General features: G+C 39.6%; 1 protein-coding gene across 6 annotated transcripts in view; it reads left to right on the top strand.

Annotated features, from left to right (window-relative positions):
- Positions 1 to 14,477, top strand: part of BNC2 (basonuclin 2) — a 454,605-nt gene that overhangs the window by 305,433 nt on the left and 134,695 nt on the right. Inside the window, exon 1 of one of the 6 annotated variants that reach the window (XM_044427978.1) lies at positions 8,101 to 8,413. The exons of the other annotated variants lie outside the window; for them this stretch is intronic. Within the exon in view, the coding sequence (XP_044283913.1) occupies positions 8,392 to 8,413 (22 nt within the window). The 5' untranslated portion in view covers positions 8,101 to 8,391. Of the gene's footprint in view, positions 1 to 8,100; positions 8,414 to 14,477 lie in introns of those variants that run through there. 6 annotated transcript variants of the gene reach the window in all.

The following is a 14,477-nucleotide window of genomic DNA, read 5'->3' as shown; positions in this document are numbered from 1 at the left end:
CAAGAAGCTACAGTTAGGACAGAATGCAGGAAAACATCATGGAAAGATGTCAGACAAGGATGCATTTTAGCTCTTTATCTGTTTATTCTGTATGCAGAGATTTTTATAGGGAAAGAGGGATTAGAAGGAGTGAAAATTGGTGGAAGAAACCTCACTATTTTAAGATTTGCAGATGATACCATATTACTGTGAAAGAAGAAAGCAGAAAAGCAGAACTTATGCTGAATGTTAAGAAATTTTACTCTTAATAATGAGAAACTGAAATTGTAAAAGATTTCATATACTTTGGCTCAGTCATCAATTCAAAGGGAGACTGCAGCCAAGGAATTCAAACAAGACTGAGACTTGGAAGGAGAGCAATGAAGAAAGTAGAAACAAACAGCAAGTGTAAGGATGTTTTATTGGAGGCCAAGGTCAAGATGATCCAAACTATTGTGTTCCTAATCACAATCTATGGGTGTGAAAGCTGGACAGTGAAGAAAGCTGACAGGAAGAAAATAGTTGTGATCAAAACATAGTGCCAGAAGAGAGTTTTGCAAATAGCCTGGACTGACAGGAAAACAAATAAATAGGTTCTAGATTAAACCAAGCCAGAGCTTTCCCTAGAAGCAAAAATTACAAAACTGAGGCTGTCATATTTTGGATACATCATGAAAAGGCAAGACAATCATGTTAGGGAAAGTCCAAGAAAGAAGAGAGGACCAAATATGAGACGGATTGAATCCATTAAAGAAACGATGGCCTTGAACATGGAAGAGATAAACAGAACAGTTCAGAGTCTGAATCAAATTTCCCCATTAGAAATAATGGGAAGTGAGTTAATCCATTCCCAGACCCTAAACAATGCCCATTCCGATAAACGTAAACAGCAAATGCACATATTTTAAGGTAAAAATCACAGAATTACATGCCAAAATTGTTAATTAAAACTTGAAAACAATTAATGTACTGCACTCATATGTGCTTCACTGCATGTGCAGTTAGAATGTAGAAGCATTGTTCAAAACTTTGGAGCAATTTTATCTCAACTTGAGCATTCAAACTCTGCATTATTCAAAGTTAGAGTCGTTCAAACCTCGAGGCACCACTCTGTTTGTTACTTATAGGCTTCCCAATAATGAAAAGTTCACAGGGTAACTCTCACAAGTTATTTTCTATACTGTCCAACAGCCACACCTCTCTGGGTAGTTTGGAAAACCAAACTCTGACCCAGCTAACAGAACAGTTTCACTGTGAAACAAGCAGAAACAAGCACACATATTTGCCAAATGGGGCAGGTTACCAGAGATCTCAAAAGGGAGCTGCACTGACCACCCCTACTCTGGGAATGAACATTTCTGCTCATTTCTGTGCTTTTCCCAGGTACCGCTTGTTCTTCTTGTACTAGGAGTCCCGTTTTCCGAGACAGGAAAGCTAATGGAGGTGGTGCAGCATCCAGCAGCAGTACAGGATGCTGCCCGTAAACTACAATAACATACTAAATTATAAAAACCTTAAATATATAACAGAACAAAACCACAGTAAAACCTAGAAAAGGCACAAAGATCAAAAATTGTCCAAACATTTTTTTTAATTGAAGGACTAAGAAATCTGGGAAAATAACTAGATCTGAAAATAGCATAATGTAGTTACCAGGTAGACATCTCCCTCCCTCCCTCCCTCCCTCCCTCCCTCCTGGTTTTCCATTAGCTATGTGGGGTACTTTTCCCCAACTCTTTCAGTTTTCTTCTTTATCATTTGGTAACAAGTTTGTGATAGATGCTGGCTATGATTAAAGAAATCCTTATTTGTCCCAGCATTACACATCTCCTTTGAAATGGACACTATAATAGAAACAGTGCAGAATTGGGTATCCAGGTATGTACAAGAATGCTTAACAATGTATGCATTGTATACATTGTATGCAATGTATGTATGCAATGCACATATATACAGTAATCCTCCACCTTAAAGCATGGAACTATCAGGAAAATGAGACTTTGCGTGTCCAGATTCTCATGCAAGTTAAATTATCTGGTGCTTGTCTATGGAAAAAAGGAGGCAACAGAATAAAACGCGATCTTCAAGAATTCTTTGTCCTTGCTTACTTCCAGATACAATTGCTAAGTGGTGGCAATTACTCAATTAAAAGGGGTGTGGTATTCAGTTCATTTCAAGCATTTGTAAGAGACTTGAAAGAGTCCAATTCTCACATGTATTAAATATTATATTCATTTATAATCAATGTATTATTAAAGTTACCTTTACATCTGAAGCTTAGATGGTTCTTCAGATTTGGGCATCTGTACATTGGCACAGAGCACTTGCATAACTTTACTTCTCTATTAAAAGTGGGGAGCCAATTAAGGAGAAGAAATTATTCACAAAGCATTTTAAGACTTTGCTGTATAAACTGGTGTGTCATAAATGTTTTTACTCCCTTACTGTTGGGGCCTCCTTTAGATCAAAAGCCAACAGGAATGATCTTTGAGTACATTCTCCGGTTTAAGCCCATGCTTTCATTCGCTGTGCTCGCTTTGACACCTGGTTAATAAAGCTTAGCATTTGAGTCGATACGGAGTTTGCAAGCTGAGTTAGGGTAATTCGCAGCAAGGCTTTTACTGTGCAATTGTCCTGCCTCGTTCAAGAAAAGTTAGTGTGTGGGGAGTGGAGGTGCAGGGGGTAGGAATGCCCATATATCAGTGGGCATTTCCACCCCAATCCCTGAAACCCTCTTGTGTTTTGCCGCTACATTTTCTATCTTTTTCTTTACCTCAGAAAGTCTGCTAAGGGAGGAATGACAGAATAGCTGTACAATGTATTTTGATTGGTAGTGCTAGGAGTTCCTATACAGTGGAAGCTCCCTTTCAGATAATCTGTGCCTCAAAATTTCAACACAAGTATATTGATTGTCAGCCTCTAGACAACAAGTTGTAACACTTAGATGCTGAGATTTGAAAAGCTCTGGGATTTAGACCAAAGCAGCACCCCCGGTTGCCTCTAAGAATAGCTTACGCTTCTGCACATGAAGGGCTACAACTTTATCATTTTATTGCATTTTATTACATCATAAAGTTTTATATCTTGCTAATGATCCTACAGGAGGCTTAATTGTTTATACGAACATCTTAATTAAGCAGAGTTCACTAGGTTAAGCAGAATAAGAAATGGAAATGTTATAAGTGAAACAAACTCTGTCACTATATTGAAGTGTAATGCTATTAAATTAAAACAGAGGTATTTGATGATGAGAATAAAAATGCAGTATTTCTTTCAGGCATTAACTTGGTCAACTCTGCCTCTCTGTTTCAATACTGAGTATCTGAAACTGCTAGAAAGGAGAAAATAGCACTTTTTAAATTTAGCTATTCTGTATTATTGTTTTGTTTTTTTTACTAAGATACGTCCCCCAGATTAGTTGAGCAGACCCCCCAAGGTTTCTTAATTATCCTATTCTCATTTGGATTTTAGAAATAGAAAATGTATTCTGGATTGTACCCTTACCAATGCTAAAGATTTCTCTAATTACAGTCTAATTGACTGCAGTCAAATTGTTGGAGTATATTTAATCTGAAGCTGAAGTGTGAAACGGTCACAGTAGATGAACTTTATGACAATCGTGCACAAGTGTCCTGTTTAGTTGCCGGGCACAAAGGAAGGGTGATTAAAAAGGATAATCATGACCCTGGTATCATCATATCTTATGGACTCTATAACAGCATGGCTGGTGTCAGTTATGAGGGGGTGCTTGTAAAACTACCTTAATTAACTTATATTCTTCTAATTACAATGCTTGAAATCACTATTGATTTATCCAAGCAGTTCATGCTGGATATATCAGGCTGCAAGTATGCCACATACTCAGCCAGCACAAACAAAGGCAATCAACATTTGCTACCTCTGTAGGGGCAATTCAGGAGTGCGTGGATTACGTTTGTGTGACTTGTGTGTGCTTTTCTGTAACGGCAAACATCTTCCAAAATAAGCAATAAAATTATGGGAGGAGATTGTGCAGCTCTCCTCTGCTTAATTTAGTAGAGAGGAAAATTGATTTCTGATAGACTGAGGGCTCCTAGGAAAGATCGCTCAGCTGTGCTTTGGTTTATCACATCAACAAATAGCTGAGAAATATGAGAAGAGGTGTGTGTGTTTTGTGATTTTAAAAGTATCAGAGATAATGTCATCAGCCTAGATTTGCACCCACAGTGAAGAGGCTGGGATCTCTATGACTTGGTTTGAGTCCTCCCCAAATCCCTCCTTTAAATTCTTCTGGGAAGGTGGTATGGGAAGGTTGTATATTAAATAAATGAGTGAAAAGCAATCTTCTACCTCTGAGTTTAATCATTTAGGAAAAACAAATGTGGAGTACGGAAGAGATGTAAAAATCCTTAATTGGTTGTGGGGGATTCTGCTGCATATTCTTTATGACATGGAATGAAAAATCAACACTTACCACTTCTGAAATTATATAGGTCTTTAATTGTCATACATGTAAAATAGTGGAATGGAGAAAGTTGGTATCATTCATACTAAGACCACCATTAACAAGCTTGATTGTATTATTCAATGTATGAGAAAGGAACATGAATGGCCTTTCAATAATGTTTGATTATTTTTCCATTATTGTTCTGTACTGCCTGTATTCAATGGTCTTTGGTGGTTCAAGTAACACCAAAACCATACAGTACAATATCATGATAAAGCATAATATAAAATAGGTTTAAAACAGAGTAAAATCAAGGTAAAAACCAGAATAAAAGCAAGCTAGACTACAAAAATATAGAAATTCACTAACAGAATTCTCTAAAATGGAAGGACTAATACTCAGGGAAAAGAAGAGTCTCTCCTAGTTTCCAAAAAGACCATCACTTGACCATCACCAGAGGAACCTCTCTGAAAGGGTAATTCCACAATAAAGGTGCTACAACTGAAAAGGCCCTCTGCTTAGTATCCGCCCATCTCACTTCATTAAGCAGAAGCACCCAGAGAAGAAGCTCTGAAGATAAGATCAGGGTCCAGACAGGTATGAAAGGAGACAATCCTCCCATTCTTTGTAGCTTGGAGTTGTGAAGCTATTGAGGTTTTGTGTAGTGCCTACACTACAGCATTTGGACTGTTATTTGGTTCTCCAGTTCACACATACACACACACTCTCACAGTCTGTCTAGACACATTTTTAACACAGTAAACGATATATAGATATATTGAATAAAAGACCACATATATACCCTTCGCTACTACTTTCTCGGCCTGGACCACTAATCCAAGGAAATAGGTTGCTGCTTATGAAACCTGACATTGGACACATATATGGGTCAACTCAGATATTAGCTCTATTGCATTAAGCAGGAGTTATATTCAGGTAAGTGTATATATGATTGCAACCTTAGAGCTTTATCCAATGTTGGCACAATTAATTTTAGTGGGTCTACTCCAAGAACAGACACAGTACCATAGTTCTTAAATTGTGTGATCTCATGCAAATTTAGACAGAAAAAAGACCTGTAACTCCCAGCCGGCCCAGCCAGCTTTGGTAGACCAATTTTTCTGTCTAAAGACACATAGGATTATGCCATTAAACCAACAGAGAAAATATTGTATTTCTGTGTGAAATCCAAGAAAGGGAAACTTATTTACTAGTTCTAGATACTAACATTTTAAAAAGGAAGCTGGTGGAAAGGGAAACCAATATTTCAATCACTGAATGCTTAAAAAGGAAATCTACAAATTGTAAAGGTTTTTTTTTCTTTTTTGTTAAAGAATCCCCATTATTAGGTATACAAAATAGTCAAAACTGTTCATATTGCTTGTTTTGAAGCCGAATGTTAAGACAATACTCCTCCTCAGTTCAGTACTCATGTTTTCCACAATCAATTAAAAAAAGAAAGAAAGAAAGAAAGAAAGAAAGAAAGAAAGGGGGGTCATAAAAGAAAACACCTGTTTAGCTTGAAGGAATTGGCGAAGGAGGCTGTTTTCCCAACAGGCCAGAGCGACCATTTCAGGGCCCCTTAAAAAAGAAAAGAACAGAACAGGATTTTCTTTCTTTTTTGGTTATTTCATGCGAGCATTGGCAGAAACTCTGACAAGCAGTTCTTCATATTTTATTATGTTCTTGTCTGGCAGAATCTCTGTCAGGCAAAACCCTTGTCAGCGGAAAACCTGTCGTAGGATCAGAGGAGACAAAAACAGGTGTCACACAGGCAGTCAAAACTGAAAAGAAAAAAAGATTAGGCTAAAGAGAAAGAGGCAGACAATTACATTAATGCCATTGCTTTTATCTTATAGATGTGTGTTATTATCTCGGGGTGCTGAGTGCGCAATTGCCTCAAAGAAAAGTAGACAGGAGACAAGGGGAAACTTGATAGTTATTAACTGAAGAGGCAGTGTGTCAAAGCTGGATGAGGTTCAAAGTTTTGCAGAGGGATGAAAAAAATGCAGACAGCAAGCATCATAAGTGAACAAACTGTGGTTCTGCTTTCGGCTACATAAACTCAGTAGCCGTCTAAATTTTTTGCCTTGGAATTGGATCATAGAGATTGAAATTAATGACTATTTTGTTGACCTTTTTTTCTTTTTGGAAAAAAAATCCTTTTTATTTTATGTTAATTTAGGGAAGTCATGAGCAGGGCTCCTTAGATAATTGAAAAAGGGGATAGAATATGACAAGCATTTGTCAGTTTTGCCATGCTCAGAATACATTGTGAATGCACCTTTAGTTTTCAAAATCTTCTAAAAATGCATCTACTTATAGAAAGCTAGAGGATCACAGGTGAACCACTCTTTGAGATGCTGAATTAATCAGAAAGGGTTAACCAGACTTATAGGATGCAGAGTCAAGGCAAAAAGGGTTTGTTTTTACTGTATCCAAAAATTCTGTACTAGCTCTTCCATTTTAAATACTAGAAGTTCAATTTCTTTCTACCTAACACAAGTTCTAAATCAGTGGGAAAAAAGAAGGAAAACAGAAATACTCAAAGGATGTAATTTCATATAGCAGGTCTGCTTCTTGCAAGATATTCATCTAAAACATTTAAACTCTAGTTTGGTCTTTTTTGACCTGAATGGTGGATGGGGATAATTCTGAGATGGTTAGCCATCTCTGGATAATATCTTTCTCTTTAAGAATGGAGAATAGCAATTTTGGGGGACATGAAATAACATCAAATAGCAGATAGCTTGAACTTTGCTGTCGTAAGGAAGATGGGTGCTGGTCTAGCAGGGAATCTTCTAGCAGGGAATAGGCAATGTGTGTCCCCTAGAAGTTTTGTCCTACAACTCACATGATGTTTCACAATTGACTTTCCTGGCTAGGGTTGATCAGAGTTACAGGCCGAAATATCTGAGGGGCTAAATTGCTCACTCCTGGCTAGAGCTTGCAAGATTATAGGTTCCTACTCTAGGTTGAAGAATGTTTTAACATGAAGCTAAAATACATTTGTCCCCTTCCTGAATTCAACGTCAATATCCAGAAGTAAGTTAAGGGAAGGAAAGGGATTTGGGATGGGGTTAAAATAATCAGCAAAAGTTCAAAGCCTCATGTCAGTTATATTCACTAGGAAACTGTGCACACCCACATGTACACGTTCACCCTTGTTATATTTTAAAAGCATTTGTTTTGTTACTTATTTATGCATGCCACTATAACTAAACTACAATACAGTTATCTATACAGGTCAAGCAGTTTCCCCAGGGCTGGTGTTCTAGATTGGCATCATTGGGCATGTTAATGCCCATACCATAGCGACAACCCACTGCTGGCTTTCAGAGGATCCAGACTTTCCTCTTCCTGTTCCTAGTTTTCTGTTTGTTCACTTCCCTTCTCTAATGCTTTAGCAGGGCTGAAGCAAGCAGTGACAACAGCCCCCACCTGCCTTGTCCTTTTCTTCTGTGCAGTGATGTGAATTCAGCCCAGAGGGAAAAAGTAAGTGGATGGACAGTGGTCATAGTGGCAAGGAAGGGGCCCAATCACATTGTATTTCTTTACCATTCTAGCTCTCTGCCTTTAAATCACTGCAAAACAACCCATGAACAACCTTGGTGTCATATATAAGAACAACCCATGGTTTAGGCAACCCAGAGATCTCAACTTATCAAAGCATGGCTTCTCTTTACAGGGTTGTTTGTGGTTTGTTACTGTGGCTAGGTTCATGACTACCCCGAATTCTGTAAGCAATGGGTTAAATAAACCATGGCTTATGTGTGATGCAACTGAGTGTCTTGGTTCATTTTACTGTTCACCATGATTGCAAACCCGACTAAAATAAGTGAGTTGGCCAGCAATATATGTGCTTAAGAGTAATCAGATGTGGTTTAAAACTCCGTCCTCCAGTAAAAGGCATCAATCCCTTACAGTGCCATCTGATGTGGTTGTCCATATGCCTCTGAACTCAGAGAATTACAGGGACTCAGTGGATGATGGCGGCAGCAGCAGCAGGTAAGGATTGCTTGGGCCACCACCCGCCCTCCAAAACACTGAGCCACCTGATATCAACCTTCTAAGTGTTACATACCTGCTCATGAGGTCTGCACTTGCCCTGCCCCATCCCTGCCCCCAAGTGCTGGCTCTGAGGTTGTTCTTGTGACCGCAGAGCTGCAGCCGGTGTAGAATGAACTGCACTGGCTGCCAGGGCACAGGGAGAGCACCCTGAATTCCTCTGCGGTTTTAGCAGGAACTCTGATTTATCCTATCGCCATCTAGACAACAACTAGCAGCCAGAAGATTGTGCCTTTAACCACTAAGGGGAAAACAAGACAAAAGAGACTTTTTTTAATTGCTTACTAATCTGTTACATAAGAGTTAGAAGAACAATATGTGCACAAGATACACATGACAGAACTGCAAACATCATCTGTTGTAATCTATCATTTTTTAGGCAGATTTAATGCTGTTGAGTCTAACTTGTTGAGCATCCAGCAGGTTCATCATGTGTAATTCCTTTGCTACATTTTCTTCTAGTATTATGGAAGAGAATTCGCTTCTGGAATCACATCTCTGTTACAGGCTGGAGCAGTGCGTGTGTGCTGTAATTAAACATATGTTCAGCTGAAATAAAAAGCCTTCGTGGTACCCTGCATGCCCCCAGTGCACATAGCTATGGCAGTAGTTTTGGGTCAGCAAGAGGTCTTGCATAGTTACATCTAAGCTTAACAGGCTAAGAAATTGATGAAATAAGAATCTAGCATTGCATTTTCTGGCACTTGATAAGTTGAACAAACCACTTGCCATTATTTTAATACTAAGAGTATATTTAATTTCCTTTGAATTGTACAGGGTCTCAAAACCCTAATAAAATATAAATCGAAAAGCAGCTCTTTCCCCCTTTTGCCCCTTCATTGAAAAAGAAACACAATGTTAAAAGTTGGTGTTTTATATTATGACTCAGTAGTCCAAACCTGCCAAGTTAGCTTTGGCATGTTTTAGGCTAACCTGTTAGTTTTACTTTGACTCCAAAGGACTCCATTATGGTATGAATCATTCTGTGCACAGTTTCTTTACAATTTATGGCAGTTTGCTCAATACCTTTATCAATATTACTTGGCAAAAGCACATGTAGGTTACTTTTTCAAAGGGACATTAAAATCCTGTTCTCGTTTGTGTATTCTTGCTTTACACAAAGTTCCATTAACTGTTTCCTATGGAGTCGGAGCCCATATTTGGATAGTTGATTATAATTATGAAATTAGATTTCAAGAAGTCCCTAACCCCATAAGCCACTTCCAACAGTAGTTTCCCGCTATCCCCTTCCATGTGGTAGAAGAAAACAAAGCATGCAGTCCTTTTTCTCCATGTGTGAGCCTGTGTTGTTATTTGGGCTCCAGAGCTGCACGAGGACTTCGCTGCTCTCTGTGAGGCCTGTCAGAATGTCCTGCCTGCTTTATCGCACTGCCATGAGATGGGCCTGGAAACCAGATCACTGTTTCCTTATTGCTAATAGCAGCAACAAAACAACAGTTGATTTAGCAGCACTGCTGGGGAAAAGAAGCTTTTTAATATCTTAAAGTGACCTCAACCCCTGTGATTGTTTGGGGAGCCGTAAGATTATTTGGAGTCCCAATTCTGAGGTTCTGCACCCTCAGTGCTAGGACATTGAAGGCCAAACCCCCACCCCTGGAACAGGCAAGGAAAGAATAACACAGCTACCCCTCCAAGGTCAGAAATCAGACCTGAAGAAGAGGGTAGAGAGCATGATGCAAGGGGAAGCTGGGGCTAATGGGTTGTGTCATATCCAGATGGTGCTCCAGCTTCCTTCCTCCTCCACATCACTCCAGCTAGATGATTGAACCGAGCTATCTAGATGAAAAGCAGGGTATGGAAGTAGAAATTGCCAGCACCACACTTTGCTGCATTTTTTGGATGCATACAAGCCTATGAGTTCGTAGACTTGCATGTGTCAAGGGCAGGGGACATTGGATCAAGCCCTGAACTTCCTTTGTGGTATCGGGTTATCACAACTCTGAGGCCATGAGATACAGAACTCTGCTTTTGCAGACAATGAAAAATTGTATTTCCCTCCTGTGCCTATTACTGTTATCATTGCTGAATCATATGTTTTTAAAGAAGAGACACGTGAGTTAGTAATTATCAGCATCCATCCACTAAAATAATAGAAGCTTCTGTTAAGTATGCCCGTATATACTGGGCCAAAGACTGAAATACTGTTCTAAGAAAGCATGGGCTGTTTGCTGATGGGACAAATTCTGTACTCAAAACAAAGTACCAAAATAAATTATACTGACACAGATGGGTTTATTTAATCCCGGCATGTTTAGTGGCAAGTCCTCAGCAATTGTAAGTAAATCCCATAGAAAAAAGCCTCTGATTTCATACAGTGTGGTGATTTTCCGGCAAAACAAAGCAGAAGACAGTCTATGGGTGACAATGGAAATAGATGTGCATTGTTAACAACTGAAAAGAAAGTGAAAGAAAGAAATACATATCACATAGAAGTGCAAGACTCCAGGACAGGAGATAATGGATAAGAATGCAGAGTTTCATTCAGGAAAACTCAGAGGTCAGATGAAATAAGCACACCTCTTTACCTTTGAAAATAGTCCTCTTACAGTGACTTCATCCACTCAAGACAATGGTTTCATGTCCTGTGTGAAACATATGGAGGGTCTCTTGAGTATATCACGCTGAGGCATTAAAACAGGGTCGGAAACATTTTGAAAGGAAAATATGACACCACTTTAGGCATCTTCCCAGAAAAAAAATCTGAAATGAACTATGTTGCATGATCATGTCCCATATGCTTTCATTTCCAAACTGAAAAATTAAGACTATGGCATATGTACTATTTTCCTGGACATTGCGCTGTAGACTTCCTGATACCAAATACTGTATCGTAATTAATAATTTAGGTCATAATAAATAAACAATAATTTAGAGAACACAAAATATATTGGACAGATTTAACAAGGCTTCTGTGTTATTTTATACATTTAATAACTTAAGTAACTTGTTCCATTTATTAATGATTCACAAATTATCCAGCTGTTGGTTATTTCATTTGTGCGTTATGCTGGTGCAAATGTGTTATCTCTGTGGGCCAGAGCTGCTTATATTGCAATTAGTGAGGTTGCTGACATTCCTGCAATTGCTGGATATGGACATCAGTGTCTTATAAAATGTGCCATCAATTTAAGATGAGTACTGAGATCCCAAATGGTCGAATGGTTCAGATTCCCTCATACTTACCAAATACTCACATGGTAACTGCAGGAATGTCGCCATGTATGTCTCTTTCACCACCAGGCGTACATCTGGAACACTACTCAAGTGTCCCAGGGAATTCAAACAGCAGTGCATATAGTTTTTCCAGGGCAGAAATGAATATCGGGTGCCTTGGGAAAATTACATTTACCAGGGTTCCTGGAATGCTGTTATACTAGTATTTGAATGTCAAAGAGAAAGCTCCTCCCTGCAGATGTTACAGAAGTTATAGGAAGGAGCTAAGAATTCAAAACAAATAGGCTGAAGAACTTGATAGCTCAGAGACTGGACCCAGGATGTAACAAAGCAAAATTCCCTGGTTCTAGCAACTGAATAGAAGACTTAGAGAGGTTCCTTGTCTCATGATTCATTTATATCAAGCTTCATTGATAGCGGTTAGTGTAGTGCAGTCTTCAAAAGGTGTAATCAAAGGTATCCTTGCTGACCTTTCTGGGAGGTGGACCATTTTCCTCATTTGAAGTACCACTGTGGGTTACTACTTGAATTGTGGCATGGCAAGCATATTCTGTGGTTCTGTGGAAGTTCTAGAACCTCAACACAGTTCATGGAAGCTTTTCGGGCTGTGTCTCCCAGAATTCTTGAGCCAAGGCATCAAGGCAATACCAATTAATTGTATAGTTCACAATTCATGAGTTGGGGAGCTGACACACTGAAAGGTCCCCAGCAATACTTCTTCAAAATTCCATTGCAAACAAGCTCCAAGAGTGGGCCTACAAAGAATAGGGAGCTGGCTATAGTAAAGAGCTCCAGCTGACATCTAATGCCACGTATCTTGCACACATTGTTCAGAGAGGAGTAAAGCAGCAGCTGCACCAGAATAATACTTTTCGCCAGTTGGCTGTTTGTCCCAATGAAAACAGCACAAATTATAGTAACTTATAGCATTTTTGTGTCACCATAATCTGGATAGCTTCACATGAACACCTCATATATATAGCCATTCAACTATATACCGAGCTTTTATTTTAGATAGTAGAATGGAAAGGGCAGGAGGAGACAAAAACAAGAAGCAGACTAGGAGAGGAAAGATGATAGAGTTTTCTCTCTGATTTAAATGAAAATGCAGGCCCCTTTACAGTGCACCCCTATTAAGTCTAGGAAGGGACTGAATCCTATGGTCTCCCAGTCAATAGAAAGCTACTCAACTGAGAGGGTACAGGCAAGCTTGCTTGAAGATGGATTGGAGTCACTGAAGCAGCTCAGAAAGTTTGAGGCATTTATTCTGATTCCCTTCCCTCTGCAGTGCCCATGCCTAAAGGTTTTTGCTCCTTGCTCATAGGGAGAGAATTATTTATTAATTGCATTTATATCCCACCATTTTTCCTGCAAGGATCCCAAGGTGTGTCTAACATAATCCTCCCTCTCTCCAACTTATCCTCACAACGATCCTGTGCAGTAGATTAGGCTGAGAATTGGTGAGTTGCCCAGCAAGGTTCATGACTGAAGGAGGACTAGCCTCCGGATCTCCCTCATGCCTGTGGCCAGCCTGCCTCAGCACTCCCCAGGCAAAGGTGGTGATGAGGCCATGACTGCTGGAGCCCCCCCTAGCATCACAGGCAATGGGACTGAGATGTTCTGTGAGAGGCCTCGAGGAGGAGGAACAAAGTGATACGTATTGTAATCCACTTGGAGAGTCTTTGAACTAGTACAGAGGAATATAAGTTGAATAAATAAATAAAAATAATGAATAAATATGAAATGGCAATGTGCCAAGCAGGGGAGAGGCTGGGACACGTGGCTAAAATTCAGAAAGACAGGAAGAAAACCAGAGAAAAGAATTCGTGGAGTGGCAGGGTGAGAAAAAGCTGAACTTCGTGTATTATTTTGAAAGAAATAAAAGCTGAACTTTGTGTTATTTTGTGGTGTGATACTGTAAATTGTGGGTAATGGATGGCTCCACACTAGAGCCTTTTAGCACTGTTGAGGTACTGCTTTTTTGCAATTATCTGGAAAAAGAATGAAATCGGAGCATTAGACACAGAGCTCTATTAACCAGCAAGGCCCTTTCTCGTGGCCAAGATCTTTCTATAATGTTTACTCACAAGTAAATTCCATTTAGCAAAGGTCATTGGCAACTTCAGAGAAAAGGTTATCGCTTGCAGGGTCTGTTCGTTTTATTGCTTCCTATTGATCCTGACTTGAGGATTAGTGAGTAATGTCTAGTACAGGCCCAAGTATTTGACCCAGCAATTTTCAGTATTTGGGGGAGGTGCAGTAAAAATGCTCCCACTCCAAAGATTGGATTAATCTTCATGGGGGTGGAACTGAAGAGTTTTCAGTTGGGGTGAGTTACCTTTAGGGATGAGCTGTCTTTTTCTCCCCCCCCCCTTTTTTTTTCTTTTTCTTTTTTACAAGCAGGGGAAAGCTTTGCCACCACTTCGGCTTGGCTACTCTTCGATTTCCTTGTGAAATCGGGGGCAACATGTGCCATGGGATTGATGCTATGTGATGACATGGTGTGCCAAGGGCATTCCTGAGGGGGCAAAGGCCACCTTTGTTCCCCAACAATGCTTCTTGGGCAATGCTGCCTTGTTGCCCTCAGGGCTTTACATTCAAAAACTTGAGGGAAAGCAAGCCACTGCTTGAAGGGGCAAGAAGGAATGGCAAAACTCATATTCACCCAGCACAGAAAAGTTGTGTTGTAGACCCAGCACACAAAATTTAATGGGAGATGAAGGAATGCATAAAAATGGGAGGTTTATATTTTCTCTTGAATTTCTTTTGTAAATTCAGTACAAGTTCCTTTCTTGCACAGCCCAGTCCC

This window comes from Varanus komodoensis, unplaced genomic scaffold (assembly GCF_004798865.1).
Source record: "Varanus komodoensis strain SLA01 unplaced genomic scaffold, ASM479886v1 scaffold19, whole genome shotgun sequence".
Taxonomy (NCBI): domain Eukaryota; kingdom Metazoa; phylum Chordata; class Lepidosauria; order Squamata; family Varanidae; genus Varanus; species Varanus komodoensis.
Note: the sequence above shows the minus strand (reverse complement) of the source record. Positions and strands in the feature narration are given on the sequence as shown.